A 15,010-nucleotide genomic window follows, 5' to 3' on the forward strand; every position below is an offset into this window, starting at 1 on the left:
ATATGACGCTGAAGCGCCTGGTCACGAATTTGGCCTACGAAACACTAGCCGCAACCTTGGTTAAGTGTAGGTCAGAGCAAAGTTGGCTGCCATTCGGCTGTACGTCCCCAGAACGCCAGCTAAGCATTCGGGGGTAGGTCTACAGTGTTTGGTGCGTGTTGGGGGGTTCAGATTTGACTCAAATTTAACTCAAATTCTATTCTTATACAATGCACGCAATTCACGTACTTTAGCAATGCCACATACTTTCATACCGTGGTTTTCCAATACATACGTTATATTATACCAAGCTATTCAGCCAAGCACATAAATGTATTTCTACTGAACCACAATATTTACAGAATCATTTGAAATTATTAACTATAGAATGACAAAAAAGACCAGTAAAGTGACAATTAAAGTTTAGATGATGTGCCAGCCTTCTAGACTGATATTAGTGTTGCGCAGTCCAAAACTCTAGTCACATACATTGCAAGATGCACATTGTAGGCGTGGCCTAAAGCTGCTACCGGACGTCAGCCGAACTAGGTCGGCTGGTGTTCGGAAGCAAGGTCGGGGGAATGTCGCATGTGACAGGGGCTTAAGATGCATTTTACACGTATGTGGCCTCCGGGGCTTTGCTCCACAACTCTAGTCCTGGTTATGACACACACAGGGGAGGTCCGTGCCGTGGCACAGGGGAGGGTCCATCCAGCACTTGCAGTAGGAGCCGGGACCACAGTCCGTCAGCGCCGAGTGGTCAGGGCCGGGGAGTACTGGGTCCAGCAAATCCACCACCGGAGAACTGGAATCTGTAGAAATAGAAGAGAATCTAACTATGCCGCCTTTTAGTGCCACTCACTGGCATGGCATTTTTCAAAACACGGTTGAAGGCTGAGCAGAAAACCAGATATCTAGCCTGTATATGGCCATCTTCGTTAGAACATAAGTATTCATAGCTAGCTCAAACGACTCGAAATAACAGACAATGGTTTTGGTTTCAAAGAAGTATTTAAGAATTATAGCGAAAATGTAAGAATAGAATGTCGTAAAATCTTTGGCATTTATTTCTCAAAGCATTATCATCATCAGTAGTAGTGGTAGGCATTCTTCCGTATCGAGAGATGATGGTAGCTCTATCATGGTGTTATGGCCGTGGGTAGAGATATAATCAACACTTCATAAAGTTGCTTATAATGACTTCGGGTATTCATCAATTTCACACTTCCCATAATGCCTAGTCAAGATCACGGATATGGATATGACGTAAGAAGGGGATATACGTAATGCGACCGTGCGAGTAGGAGAGTCTTCGTTCGGTAGAAGGTAGAACTATAGATGGTACGTCATTTTCTCTAATTCCAACAAATATGCAATTATGGCATGCGCTTTATATTAGATAAATAATTCAAAACAATATAGTTGACCTGTTTGTCAATAGAACTGTTGAAAATATTACATCGAGGAAGGGGCGAGGGGTGGTCATAGGTCATATCCGTGATCTTTACTAGGCATTATGGGAAGTGTGAAATTGGTGAATGAAAGCCTACCATAGTAAAACGTTAAACTTTATTCCAACACACAATTTACAGAGATCAAATTTTCAGCGACCACTGTCGCCTTCATCAGGATAATTAATGACCAATCACTGCACAACGTGATCTCGCGAGAGTTACGGTTTACAAACACGTGACCTTAATCACACGAGACTTGACTGATACGTGACGTAAGCAATTGATCAAAAGTTTGATCTCTGTAAATTGTGTGTTGGAATAAAGTTTAACGTTTTACTATGATTACTACCAACACAGATGAACTTTCATGAAACCTTACCATGTTTAGGCCAGTCTGCGTTCCCCCCGCTGGAGTACACCCCCCTGTAGTACTCGATGCACGGCCGAGCCCCCCCTACTCCGTGGTTCACCAGCTGGTCGTACGCAGCAAACATGGCGGCCTCCGACTTCCCGCCATAGATGTCCGCACAGGATTGTGGGAAGAATGTGATCTGACATGGCGCCACCTGGAGGTGACGTCATAACATGAAATGTACCGCAGTATATTTCCCTCTACAGCATACTTATTAACAGCCCTACAGCTGTGGCTGAACAGTCCTATTACTATAATAACTCATTAGGCAACAGCAAGTAATTTTTATGGATGTCATCAGCGCGCGCATCAATTTTCGCCTGATTTTGGAAAAAAACAAACAATAAATGTTGTTGCCTTCTGACAATGGTCAACATGACGAAAATGGGCAAAGATGCCTTTTGTCAGGCCGGAAGGTGGATGGCAGATAACTATAAAGAGAGGAGACAAGAAAAGACTCTGATTTAATGTTTTGTTTCTTACTTTGGTGCAGTGATATGTGATGCCGGCTGTGTACATGTGATGTTCCCACTGAATAAAACCATTTGTACATTGATTGAGTCAAAATTTTAAATTGTAGCAACCTTGTTTTTTGGGGCCCGCCTTTTTTTTTCGCCCGCTCGCATCAGATTTGGAGTCTGCGGAGGATGTCATCCATAGAATTTACTTGCTGTGGCCTTACAGATACAGGGAGTATCAACGTCAGTGTCGTTTTGGAAGAGATTCAAAATGACGGCCGCAATTGGAAAGACCTCTGTCGAGAGACTGAGTGAAAATGCTATTTCTTAACTTGAAACGCCCACCAGAAGGATACAATCAATTACTTACAAAAGTCTGTACCCCAATATTATACACTGACGGCTTTCTTTTTATCATCAAAGAACAGCGACATTGGATTTCAGCGATTTCATGTCTGGTTCAGTCGAGTCGACAAAATTTTTTATGAATCACAGAAAATGTGATTGTGGGGTAGTTTACCATATACAGTGTCAAGGACAGACTTCCAAGGGCCCGTGTAAGGAAACCTATATTGGAGAGACTGAAAGATCTCTCAAGGCTAGGTTCTTAGAACACAAACTACCTAGCTCGACTACATCGGAGGTATCACAACATATACACATAGAATCGCCTGGTCATTCAGTCTCAAAGGGACAAAGTAAGAATCCTGGACTCAGAACCGGATTTCTTTGCACGAGGGATTAAAGAGGCCATCTACATCAGGGCATTACAACCATCCCTCAGCAGAGACGGGGGGCGCCACAGACTTTCTGAAACCTATGATGCACTGCTCATGGAGTCACGTGTGTTATCTGCGTGACGTCACGGAAGCGGTGGATTTTTCATTCCTTGACAAAGACTGGAGTTGTGCAGTCGAAAATTTGTGTGAGTCCAATCTCTTGTGTTGGAAATTACAGTTTAAACTTGCTGCAAAATGTAAGGTGGTCTAGATGCAAACTGTAATTGACTGTATCTTGTTCTCATATCCATCACTAGAGGTACCTTGCAACTCCACCAGTCATGTCATGAGAAATCTATTGTGGAATCTTAAAAAGTAATTAACTTGGCTGACCCGACGGGAGGTGCTCTATTGAAAACTTATCACTCCTTTTTATCTCACCTTCTCAGTGTAGGAAGTAATGAAGAAATTCTTCCCCTGGGCGAGAGCGTAATCATAGTCAGCCAGCTTCGCACGCCTGCCCATCTCAGAGGGAGTGACGTAAGCGACCTGATCGTGAAGATAGACGTTGCAATGCATGTACAAACCGGTAGATGGCATAATTACACTGAGTAGAATATATTCTTCGTGGGTTCCCTTTCACTATAAACACTATAAATACAAAGACGTTTTCTGAACGAATTTCACAAACGGTACCAAGGAAAAAAATGTAATACCCTCGGCTAATTACGTAACCCGTGTGACCTTTAACCCCGAGGTCACGACCTTTTCAGGTTCGAAAAAAAGATGGCGGATAAAGTTGAAAACTCTTCCATTCGAACTTTTAGTCGTGAGTAATGGCACAATTCTTTATTTTCAATAAATATTCTGAAGCTATATCAAAAGACAATGTCCTGGGTTGAAAATCAATTTAAAGACGTCCAATTTCGGGGATACAAAACAAAAGAAAATTGAGAACATCTGTCTGATATTGACATTTACTCCATTTCTTAGAACATTTTCATTATCATTTCATTGAAGCGTTTGAAATACCTCAAACACAAGCTACGCGAGGCGTCTCTTTATTTTTGGGGTACCACCTATAAATAGCTATCAACAACCGTCGTTTTCTATCAGTAACATCGCATCATTGCTTCACAGATATCAGTATGCTATGGCGTAGGATTGATTTAACTTTAACATTAAAAGAAATGGCCAGAAAATTGACAGTTGAAAACCGAGAGCTTTGCCGCCCTGATATAGCTCTGTGTGCCTTTAAGACTAACTGTACCCTGGATGTTCGGTAAGGCTGAGGTCACATTTCCAAAAAAAAAACAGGGGCCCGGCCGGGCAGTCTTATGGATTGAAAAGTATGATATAAAAGACAACAAAGCACAAAAAGTTGAAGTTATTAACAATGGGAATTATCTACGTATATTCATGATATAAATTATTGATTTTTCGCTAATCCAAACAGCCCGGCCGGGCCCCGGTTGGAAATGTGACCTCAGCATTAGATAAGACGACAGACAAAACTTACTGACCTGTACGTCCACGCTGTCAAAGATGTCAATCATGTGGCGGGAGATCTTTTGATCTTTGCCGTTCCACAGGACTACGTTTTCTGTCACGTGATCACACGCCATCCCCCAGTGCCACGACATGGAATAGTGGACCTTTAGATACCCTTCAATATTAAAGATAAACATATAATGTTAGGGTGTTATGATAAGTTTGTTATGAAAACAATGGAGGTATTGTTTTTGATCTGTGCGTGTGTGTGTGTGTGTGTGTGTGTGTGTGTGTGTGTGTGTTTCCTCATTTTTAGTCATCATAACTTCAGAACGCATGTATGATGGATTATGATGGTATTTGGTATGTTGGTAGGTCGTAGGAAGACAAAGACCAAGGTTAAATATGGGCCTCCTGGTGGCTGACCTTGGTATTGCATCAGAATTTCCGGTTTTTGTATCTTTGTCAGTGGATAATATAAGTTATAAACTTGAGTGCAGCGCCACACTGTCCTTTTTATGTTTTGATGTTTTGATGAATAATAAAAAAAAATATTTATGGAAGGGACATTACCAGTTGTCTGTTTCCTAGCCTCTGCCCGGATGTTGTCCAGCTTTTGGAGGTAGGTGACCTTCTCCAGGGGCGTGCCGCACTTGACATGGGAGAACGCTTCGTTGTTGGTAGCCACGCCCACAAACCTCTCCTGGGTTCCTTCATGGAAAAAAAACCTTACGTTTTATTATTGGATTAACCAACTTTTCATAATTATGTTATGGTGGTCAACTAGGATGTTTAGTCTTTCCTCTAATCTTGTTATTACCATGTACATAATGTAAATGCTATTAGTTCATATACTTATGTCATAGATTGTTTTAATGTTGAACCTCAAATTGCTATTTTTAGGTAGTGTGTAACGATATGGATTTTAGCGAATAACATATTAATTTTAATTTCTTAAGCCTGGAATGTTAACTAAGAAAGCAAATTGTACAGCAAGTCACAATTTAGCCAATGGCTACAAGCTCCTGTTTATGTTTACAAATAAAGCTTTTAGTTGATTGATTGATTGATTGATTGATTGGATTGATTGATTGATTGATTGATTGATTGATTGATTGATTGATTGATTGATTGATTGATTGATTGATTGATTGATTGATTGATTGATTCGAAGTATTCAAAAACTTTTATAGTATAATGGGAATCAATCACATTGGACTTACACAGATACTAATATATACTAATAGAAATACGAATACATACCGGTACTTATTTCAATAACAATAATGATTATGAAATAAAGACTAAACTTTAACTACCTAGGGTTAAGTACCAATTCATTGTAGCGTGGGCAGTTAAAGTTTAGTATTTATTTCATAATGACTTGTATCAACACAGATGAATTTTATTTCGTGATGATAATAATACCTTTATCGCACAGCAATTGTACAGAGTACAAAGTATGATATATTTCATAAGGTTAACCTAACAAATGCATATTTAAGAGTGGATGGCTAGTATGGGATAGGTATGAGCTCTTATAATCATTGGTGGAATAGTCTGTACAGTCTTTGTTCATATAATTTTCGTACTCTGGACTCATAGTCATATATACCATGCATATGCGCCATAGAGAACAAAGACTGTACAGACCTCTAGTTAGATTGAAAGCCGGCCTGGACAGTTAAATCGACACGAGTTTAATATGGAAAACGATGCTGATTTGTTTATATCTGTATCTTTGATTTTATTGCATCTTGTACTGGGCCCCATTGAAAATCAATTTGGCAAAATTAAACTGGGCCACCCAGGTGTCCGAAGATTAAGTAAATTAAATAAAGAGTAGTCCTACCTGCACAAGCGTCATTGTACCACACCACATGCTTGACCAGTAGCTGCTCGGATACGGCAAGGTCACTCACGGCATAGAGCGCGTATACCTGCGGCATATCACATACAAACACGTATTAATATTGCTCATATCCATTTTTCACAGAGAGAGACAGACAGAGACAGAGAGACACCTATACTTACGCACGCACACACTTACTTACACACAAACACACACACACACACACACACACATGCACGCACGCACACACACATACACACACATACACACTCTCACATGCACACGTACACACATACACACACTCGCAGGCACACGCACATACAACACGATGTATTCCGCATTGAACCTCGGTCCCTCGGGTTATACAGGATTCACCGTATTGTATTCTATAACGTTATGAGGCGAAGTTTATTGCAAATACTTGCCCGAAGGCAAAATACAAACAACTTGCTTGACAAAGGAAATACAATGATTTTAGAGTCTAACATTCTACAACAAATGTGGTACTAGTTTTGTTGGGATTGACTTCTTTTGAGGCAGTAGAAGACTCATTTACCCACTTCTGTGATATGTGGGTTCTTTCACTTACTTAAGTTGTACAATTGTTTTTTCATGGTAAGGAAGATTGAGAAAGGAAGGGTGTATTTTGGACACAATGGAAAATAACTGTTTTTTTATCATTTATATCTTTATAAATTTATTATAAATTATATATTTATATGACATGAACAATTACATTATTGTGGGTGCAGTTCCTACATTGCCTCAAGACCTCACTAAGTTCTTGTATCAGCGTGATTTATTCCCACTTATTACTAGATACATTTGAATTATGCTTAAGTTGCTATATGTATTGCCTGTTTTTTGTATTTTAATATATTACCGTCATGGACTGTGTAAATTTTGTTGTTGTAAAGATGTTTTTGTATAGGGGAGGGCAACTTGTAAAGGTGCTTATGCACCTGTTTTGCCCTCCCTTTCACTTTGTGGAAAATGCCAATAAACAAATAAACAAATTACAGATGAAATGATTTCCGTCCTTAACTGCATGTGAAGAGCTATACCTGTAGCCCGGGAACCTGATGGTACCCGTCCCGTAGCGTGGTCTTGATGAGCTGTACGCCGTCAGCCGTGCAGTCGTCATTCCGGTACCCGGCTTCCAACAGGCGATGGAGACCGGCCAGGAAGATCGTACTGATCTCTCTACCTACAGGAGAAAGACATCTTAGCATGAAAGTTCATCTGTGTTGGTACAAGTCATTATGAAATAATTTGGGGTAAGTAGTGTTGGCAGTTAAAGTTGAGTCTTTATTTCATAGAGAAAGATAGCCGCGGCGACTGTTGCAGGGCTTCTCTTGCTTGCAGTCTTTAGGGCTATTATGTAAAAGACTGCAAGCAAGAGAAGCCCTGCAACAGTCGCCGCGGCTAAGAGAAAGACATCGTTCTCAATGACTTTAAGTATTGCTTGAGAACGTGTAACGATGTGCGGTTGAATTCTTGGTATCGTGGACTACATTTAATTTCTAGCAGACAAAACGTGTAATTTGTCACAAATGCTATACCATACATAAGCGCCATCTAGCGAGTTATCAAGGATCTACACTACAACTAGACCTTTAAAATGTAGACCCTTTGACTCGCCTACCCATCCCCAGAATTTCGATTTTATTACCACTAAGTGGATTTTGTTTTTTGTCGTTTTGTATTTGTTTGATCCCTTTGAGATACCAGTAACCATGAAACAACTTAGGACATGTTGATTTGATTATATGGATGACATCCCGCGCGCATGAATTTTCGGCCGTTTCCAAAAAAAAAAAACGTTTTCAACCAAATTGTAAATCGTACAAAACAGTTGCAAAATGAGCAAATATATACCGTAACTTGCAAAAAAATATATTGCAAAACGATACCAACGTTGTAGAATGCCAACATCAAACGAAAATAGACGAAAATGTAAAGAAAAGAAAAGAGTAGATTATTTATCATACCATGTACCATACTCTGTGTCATTTGTTCAACCTTCATGACCACATAGATTTCATAATGAAAGCATCTTTTTTCTGCCAAACCTTTTTTTTATTATCACGCTCGCATCAGTTTTGGGGTTCCCAGGGGATGTCATCCATATAATCAAATCAACATGGCCTTAACTATAAAAACGCCATATGCACCTGGTACATTGCAGGTGTTCCACAGCCAGCGTCTCTTCTCCAGCGTGTTCCAGGAGTGAGTGAAGCAGGGGTTGGTGTTCATCGTCGGGCTAGTCCAGGACAGGAAGTCGGTCTCCGTGCAGCCCTGCACTTCCGGGTCATACCCATCAGCCCACACGTACATGGCGTACTGCTTCCTGTCTGCAGCCGCCATGGACAGTCCAGCTAGGAGAAACACCCATGTAGCGGCACCACAAATCTGTAATTTGGGAGAAAAACGCAGGTTGATGATGAATTTCACCCTTTTTTTAACCAATGATCCTTGATGCTCCTCAGATGCAATAAAGAACAACAAGACTGGCAATGAATACATACATTGCCATGGCGACGGTGGTTGCTGTTAGGGTTATTGTTTGCATGGCGCACTGCCGTCATTTCATGATTTTGAGGAAGACTTGGTTAAGTCTAGGCAGATACAGTGCACTCCTACCCTGAGTGTATAGTGAACGAGCCCCGGGGTCACAGAAAGTAGGGCCATCCAGGGCAGACAGGTCTTCCCAAAGGTTTCCGGAATGTGGGCATAGATGTGGGTCAGAGAAATACCTGTGGGCATTCCGCATGCCTGTGGAAAAAATGCCTGTACCATTCCTAGAATTCTTTCAAAATGCACACAATATTGTACCATTAGGCTCCTCCCTGAGACGTCGCCAAAAATCATTTCATCTGTAATCGTACATTTCATAATGGTATCAGAATCACATATTGCTGCTGGTCAGCAAACGCCATAGACGGTCCGGCTAGTAGGAAAAAATCATCCTTGGAAAGGCACCAAAAATCTGTTATGAAATGAAGCCAATTCTATGAGCTTCTTCACAGCGACTATCATACATTGGTAACAGGCGCTTGTAAGGCCACACCATCTTAATTTTATGGATGGCATCCGCGTGCGCATTGGTTTTCGCCTGTTCTAAAAAGAAAAAAAGATCACGTCCGCCGAGGCTCTGGCATGGCTCTAGGCCTGGGTAGTCCATGGTAGTCAGCGACAATACGGAGTCGGGCACCCAGGCTACCAAAGCTCCACGACTCAAGAACTCCGATTCATAAATTCCGCCAAAAGCCAACATGTGCCGGCTTGTCGTATACGTCGCTATATGTAATAATGCGGCAAATTCACAATTGCAATACCAGCTTGTATTCCTGTGGTTTAGTAGCATTTTTATTTTTTGCCTAAATTTTTTTTATTCGCCCGCGCGCACTAGTTTGGGGGTCTTCAGGGGATGCCAGCAATAAAATTAAGTCGTTTTGGCCTAACTAAAAAAAAAAACATAACATGCATCAGTAAAGATCTGAAGTTCTCCCCCGAAGGTGTCTTGTCCTTGGATGAACTTTGGCACTCCACCAGACGACTCTTTTCTCACGCAGTCAGTTAGAAAGGCACTGATCTTCAGATAAAGACGATTAACTTGTTTGGAAGGCAATGGTCCGTACAGGCAAGGGGGAGGGGGGCTCCCTTGAAAGTTGTGGATTTAGAAAGATTGAATAGCAGAGAAGCCGCTGGTTTGAAAGTGTTGAAGTGGGTGTAACCTTGAAATACTATATCCAGGACGCCTAGATTGTTATTTTATGTTCCATGTGTAAACAAGAGTGTATGACAAGTAACCTACATGTATGGTGCTACATTCTAGTTTTAGTAATAGCTCACATTCACAATATTCAGTTCGTCCAATGTAGCCCTGGCGACTGTTGTATAGGCTTTTCTTGCTTGCTTTACTATACGCTAATACTATTACAGGCAAATGTATATTACTGCAAGCAAGAGAAGCGCCTCAAAACCACGGCTAGGTTGGGAGGTTGAAAAACAATTTAGAGTGCATAGCGTTTTACTACCAGAAGTATAATATGAATTTTGCGGACCAACTTCATGAACTGTGAAATGTGTGACTACAGATACAAAACACGTGAAAATGAGAATTTTTTTAACGTGAATCGTGAAACGGGGATACTGAAGACACCCTGGACGGTAAAAACCACCTTATTGACGTAATATTTACATTATGTGTCCTTGCCCTTTTTGGTACTCTGTCTTGAAAAATGTACGCCCCCTTTTTCCGTCAAACCCAAATTCTTCAGCTCCAGTTTTTCAAACAATTTCGTAATTCTGTTGCATTATCCACAAATTTGACAATAACGCATTGCAGTGTTTCCTGTAGTCACATCATGTTACATTATTGTAAGTTTTTTTTCATGAAATTCACATAAAAAGTCACATTTATACACCTGTTAGTGTTACGTGTTCGTGACGTGGTTACTAAATACACCAACAGCTTACCCTGTCTCTACGAGTAGCCTTCATGTCGGTTGTTCAACTCTTGCTCAGTCGAAGCTTGAAAAAACTCCAACAGCAGAATTTGATTCCACGTGAAGAAACAAAAATTCCGTATCACAGTGTCTTCTACTGGAGCAAAAATTCTAAATATCTCGGATTGTTGAGGAACAAAGCTTCAGCTACTTGCTGAAGGACTTTGTCCAAAGATAAAACAGGTTGAGTGCCGTATGTTTGTGTAGTTAGAAAACAGGCTAAACTACTCTCTGACAACGGACTTTGTAAGTTTGGTCACGTATCGTATCCTCGGGCAGTCAGGTATAACAAAGTCCGTATTTTGATGTTTGCACAATACCCTGGGAGTCAGACTAGTATCGGGCCGTTGGCCGGTTTCCTACGGTAGCCAAGAGCATTACAGCCGCCCATCAAAATTACTGCTACGGGGAAGTTGAGCCCGAGGGGAGTTGGCCGGCTCTTCGGGCTCAACTCCCCCGTAGTGCTAATTCAGATAGGCGGGTGTAGTGCTCTTGGCTACCGAAGGCAACCGGTTAACAGCCCGATGCTAGTCTGTCTTCCAGGGTATTTGCACAAAGCTGATAAGTATTTGGGCACACCTGACTCTATGCCTTAAAGTAAAGTTAGAGACATCATCGGAATGTCGCCCGTTTAAGTGACGGATTATTATACTAGTTGTTGCAGTACCAATTCTGACCGCTTCGAGAATATTGTACAAAGGGAAGGGATGGGATGGGATGGGAAGGGATGGGAAAGGATGGGAAGGGAAGGGATGGGAAGGGATGGAATGGGATGGGTTGGGAAGGGATGGGATGGAAGGGATGGGAAGGGATGGGATGGGCAGGGATGGGATGGAAGGGATGGGAAGGGATGGGATGGGAAGGGAAGGAATGGATAGGGAAGGGATGGCATGGGATGGGATGGGATGGATAGAGAAGGGAAGGGAAGGTATGGGAAGGGAAGCGATAGGATGGATAGGGAAGGGAAGGGAAGGGAAGGAAAGGGAAGGGAAGACTAAGTGATCTCAATCTAGTAGTATTAGCCCACCGAAGAGCTAATCTCCCACTGGTCATGACACAGAAGACAGACGCTATTTACAGGTTCATTGTAAAGGGAAATTCAGTGAACAGTGGACCACAGCTTGAAGTCCCTGTCACACATTTACGATCTTCCCCCGACTCTGTCCCCGAACACAAGCCGACAGATTCGGCTGATGTTCAGGAGTAGTCTGACCAGATTTTTTTTATTCCAACATTTCATGACCAAACATGATGACAGCACACTCTAGTTATATCAACTTATTTTATGCCACCACCAACACAGAGTACAAATACGGGACAGGACAATACTCATTTTCACTTGAGTTAAGTGAGGAAAGTCGTGTAAAGTGCCTTTCCCAAGGACCAGATTTAAGTCACGCCTACCTTTTCATACGGATGGAAACGAAATTGAGTTAAATCTGAGTCACAATTTGAGGAAATTCTACCATCTATACACCCCTCAACACTGGCATCAGGACTAAAGTGACCACCTACGCACGCAAGACTTGGAACTGTGATACCTTCAAAAACAGCGTAGTTGGCAACTAGGCACATATTCTGTTCACGTTCAACTTAAATTGCTTTACCTGTTGGCAACTTGGCTCACTAACGTATCCATCGCTTCACTAGAGGTTGGCCAGTCTACTTTGCACATTTTACCACATGGCGTGGGCGAGGAACGATCTTTCCAAAGTTTGTTATAAGTGGTGGTACTAGAGAGAGTGGGGCAGTGCAACAGAAATTGGATAAACTGAAGGGTTTGTGGGCTTCATTCAGTTTGCAAAGGTTAAAAGGGAGGTAGGGAATTGCTGCACTGTGGCTTAAAGCTGCATTATATAACATTAGGCCACACCAATTTAATTTGCTGTTTCTCGGATTCACCCTGTCCATTCAACTGCAAAATGCTCAATGAAAGATATTTTGGCCCCAACGGTTGAAGAAAGTCCTTTCTTCCTAGTTGTTAAAGTTTTCCAACGTAACAATGCAAGTTTGTTTCATTAAAAGTTCCAAATCTATTGTTTTAATTATAAACCAGTCTGGTATGTTCACATCATGGCTCATACTGTAACATTTCCGGCTATTTTTCTGAAAAAATCCGAGAAACAACAAATTAAATTGATGTGTCCTCAGGACGATACAAAAAGTAAATTTTCTTTCCAAAGTAAGTTACAAATAAGTGCCATTAAGGAAGATGGGGTGCTAAAATATGACCCCTTATCGAGTGTGTTTAAAGGTTGGAAACAAACACAGCTGTCAGCCATGTTTGTTTACATTCTGGTAATTTTTGGTGGTACCACAAACTGAGTGTGCCTGGGGTGGGCTGTTAAAGCGCCAACCATACATGTCAGAAATGTGAGATAATTTCACAAATATGTTGAGAAATGGAAGTAGCTTACCACCACACGAAGATTTTTCAATTATAATATCTAATTTTTTGGTGCAAAAAATGTTACATAGTGTCCCTTTAAGATAAGATAAAAATGTTACATAGTGTCCCTTTAAGACAAGATCTAAACGGTGTGCCAAAAGGTAGCTATAGAGGTCGGAAACATCTATCATCCCACTGATAAATCGATGTCAAGACAACATTTCCGTTACATAACAACACGGTCAGATGTAGGCTATCTCAACACAGCTGTAAGTTGTTTCACGAGGGCCTGCATGGGGGGTGTAGTGATCACGAATTACTCAAAATTTTCGCTGCCGATTACGAATTACGTTAGAGCTGATTATGACTTTACGCTTTGCGGTTAATGTACTATTACGGATTACGTTGATTTTTCCGGGAGGCTGCCTGCGGATTACGATGAGGAAAAGGTCTGATTACGCCTTACGAAAAAGGGCATACAGACCCCCTTTTCATCGGTAGCTTTAAGGATTTGGGAGCCCAGTAGCAGTGACCTTTTGACCTCGGGATAGTCGGGGCGCTGGCCTACAACCAAAATCCCGTGACCCGAGGTCACAAACGAAACACTTGTTCAAACAGACTCGCGGAGAGGGGGGCTCCGTGTTGACGTCTGCAGCAAATCTGCGACATTCCGGTGTGTTATTGGTGCGCCTCGGCATGTTAGGCCACAGCAAGTAATTTTTATGGATGACATCAACGCGCGCATTAATTTTCGCCTGATTTTGAAAAGAAAAACAAGAAATTTTGTTGCCTTCTGACATGCCGAAAATGGGCAAAGATGTCTGTTGCCATGCTGGAAGGTGGATGGCAGATAACTATGAAGAGAGGAGACAAGAAAAGGCTCTGATTTAATGTTTTGTTTCTTACTTTGATCCAGTGATATGTGATGCTGGCTGTGTATATGTGATGTTCCCACTGAATCAAAACCATTTGTACAATGATTGAGTCAAAATTTTTAAATGTAGGAACCTTGTTTTTTTCGTCCTGCCTTGTTATTTTTTCACCCGCTCGCATTAGAGTTGGAGTCTGCTGAGGATGTCATCCATAGAATTTACTTGCTTTGGCCTTAGGAGCGGTAGGCCTAGGCACGAGAGTGCTTCGAACGGAGTTTCATTCACTATAGCACAACAGTGTGCCATTAACAGAAGAAAGGAGGAACTTACAGAGTACATCGGTCTGGAAATAAGGTACGTGAGATTAACATATTCTTCCTCGATAGAAAAGCATTTTTGTTGTATTTGAATATAGATAAGATTGAGGATGAGTATCATTTTGTAGTCGATTGTACGTTATATAGTAATGAGAGAGAATCCTATATAATAGTTAAGTTCCCCAGCTTTGGACATTTAAATGAATTAGAAAAATTCATATCTCTTATGAAACTTGACAAACCATGTATCATTAGTTCTATATGATCGTACATCTATAACTGCGTCAAGAAGCAAGAAGAAGTTGAACATGTAAATAGTAGATCACATTAGTATAGTTTAAGTATCATTGCTGTATCCTTTTCCTTGTCTATTCATGACCTGTACTTAGCTTGTTAGAGCACAAACGTACAATTAAGGTCGTTCTTTCATGAATTCATTCAATATAGGTTGGTTTAAAGACATCCAATGCTATTTCAGGGCGGAAAGACTGAAAATATTTTAGTTAATCCGTATGCTAGCTTTTGACACATATTGCCCCAAATTAGCACATTTGCA

General features: G+C 41.2%; 1 protein-coding gene across 1 annotated transcript; it reads right to left on the minus strand.

The window, feature by feature from the left end:
- Positions 1-559: 559 nt before the first annotated feature.
- LOC109485367 lies at positions 560-10,871 on the minus strand. Its single transcript, XM_019788925.1, has 9 exons — positions 10,848-10,871; positions 8,540-8,777; positions 7,430-7,572; positions 6,366-6,453; positions 5,087-5,224; positions 4,546-4,688; positions 3,464-3,571; positions 1,813-1,999; positions 560-791 (listed from the first exon to the last, which is right to left on the minus strand). The coding sequence occupies exons 1-9, from the start codon at positions 10,869-10,871 to the stop codon at positions 631-633; spliced, it is 1,230 nt and encodes a 409-aa protein (XP_019644484.1). The 3' UTR covers positions 560-630.
- Positions 10,872-15,010: the final 4,139 nt, after the last annotated feature.

The sequence above is a fragment of the Branchiostoma belcheri genome, unplaced genomic scaffold (assembly GCF_001625305.1).
Source record: "Branchiostoma belcheri isolate BF01 breed outbred unplaced genomic scaffold, Haploidv18h27 scaffold75, whole genome shotgun sequence".
Taxonomy (NCBI): Eukaryota; Metazoa; Chordata; class Leptocardii; order Amphioxiformes; family Branchiostomatidae; genus Branchiostoma; species Branchiostoma belcheri.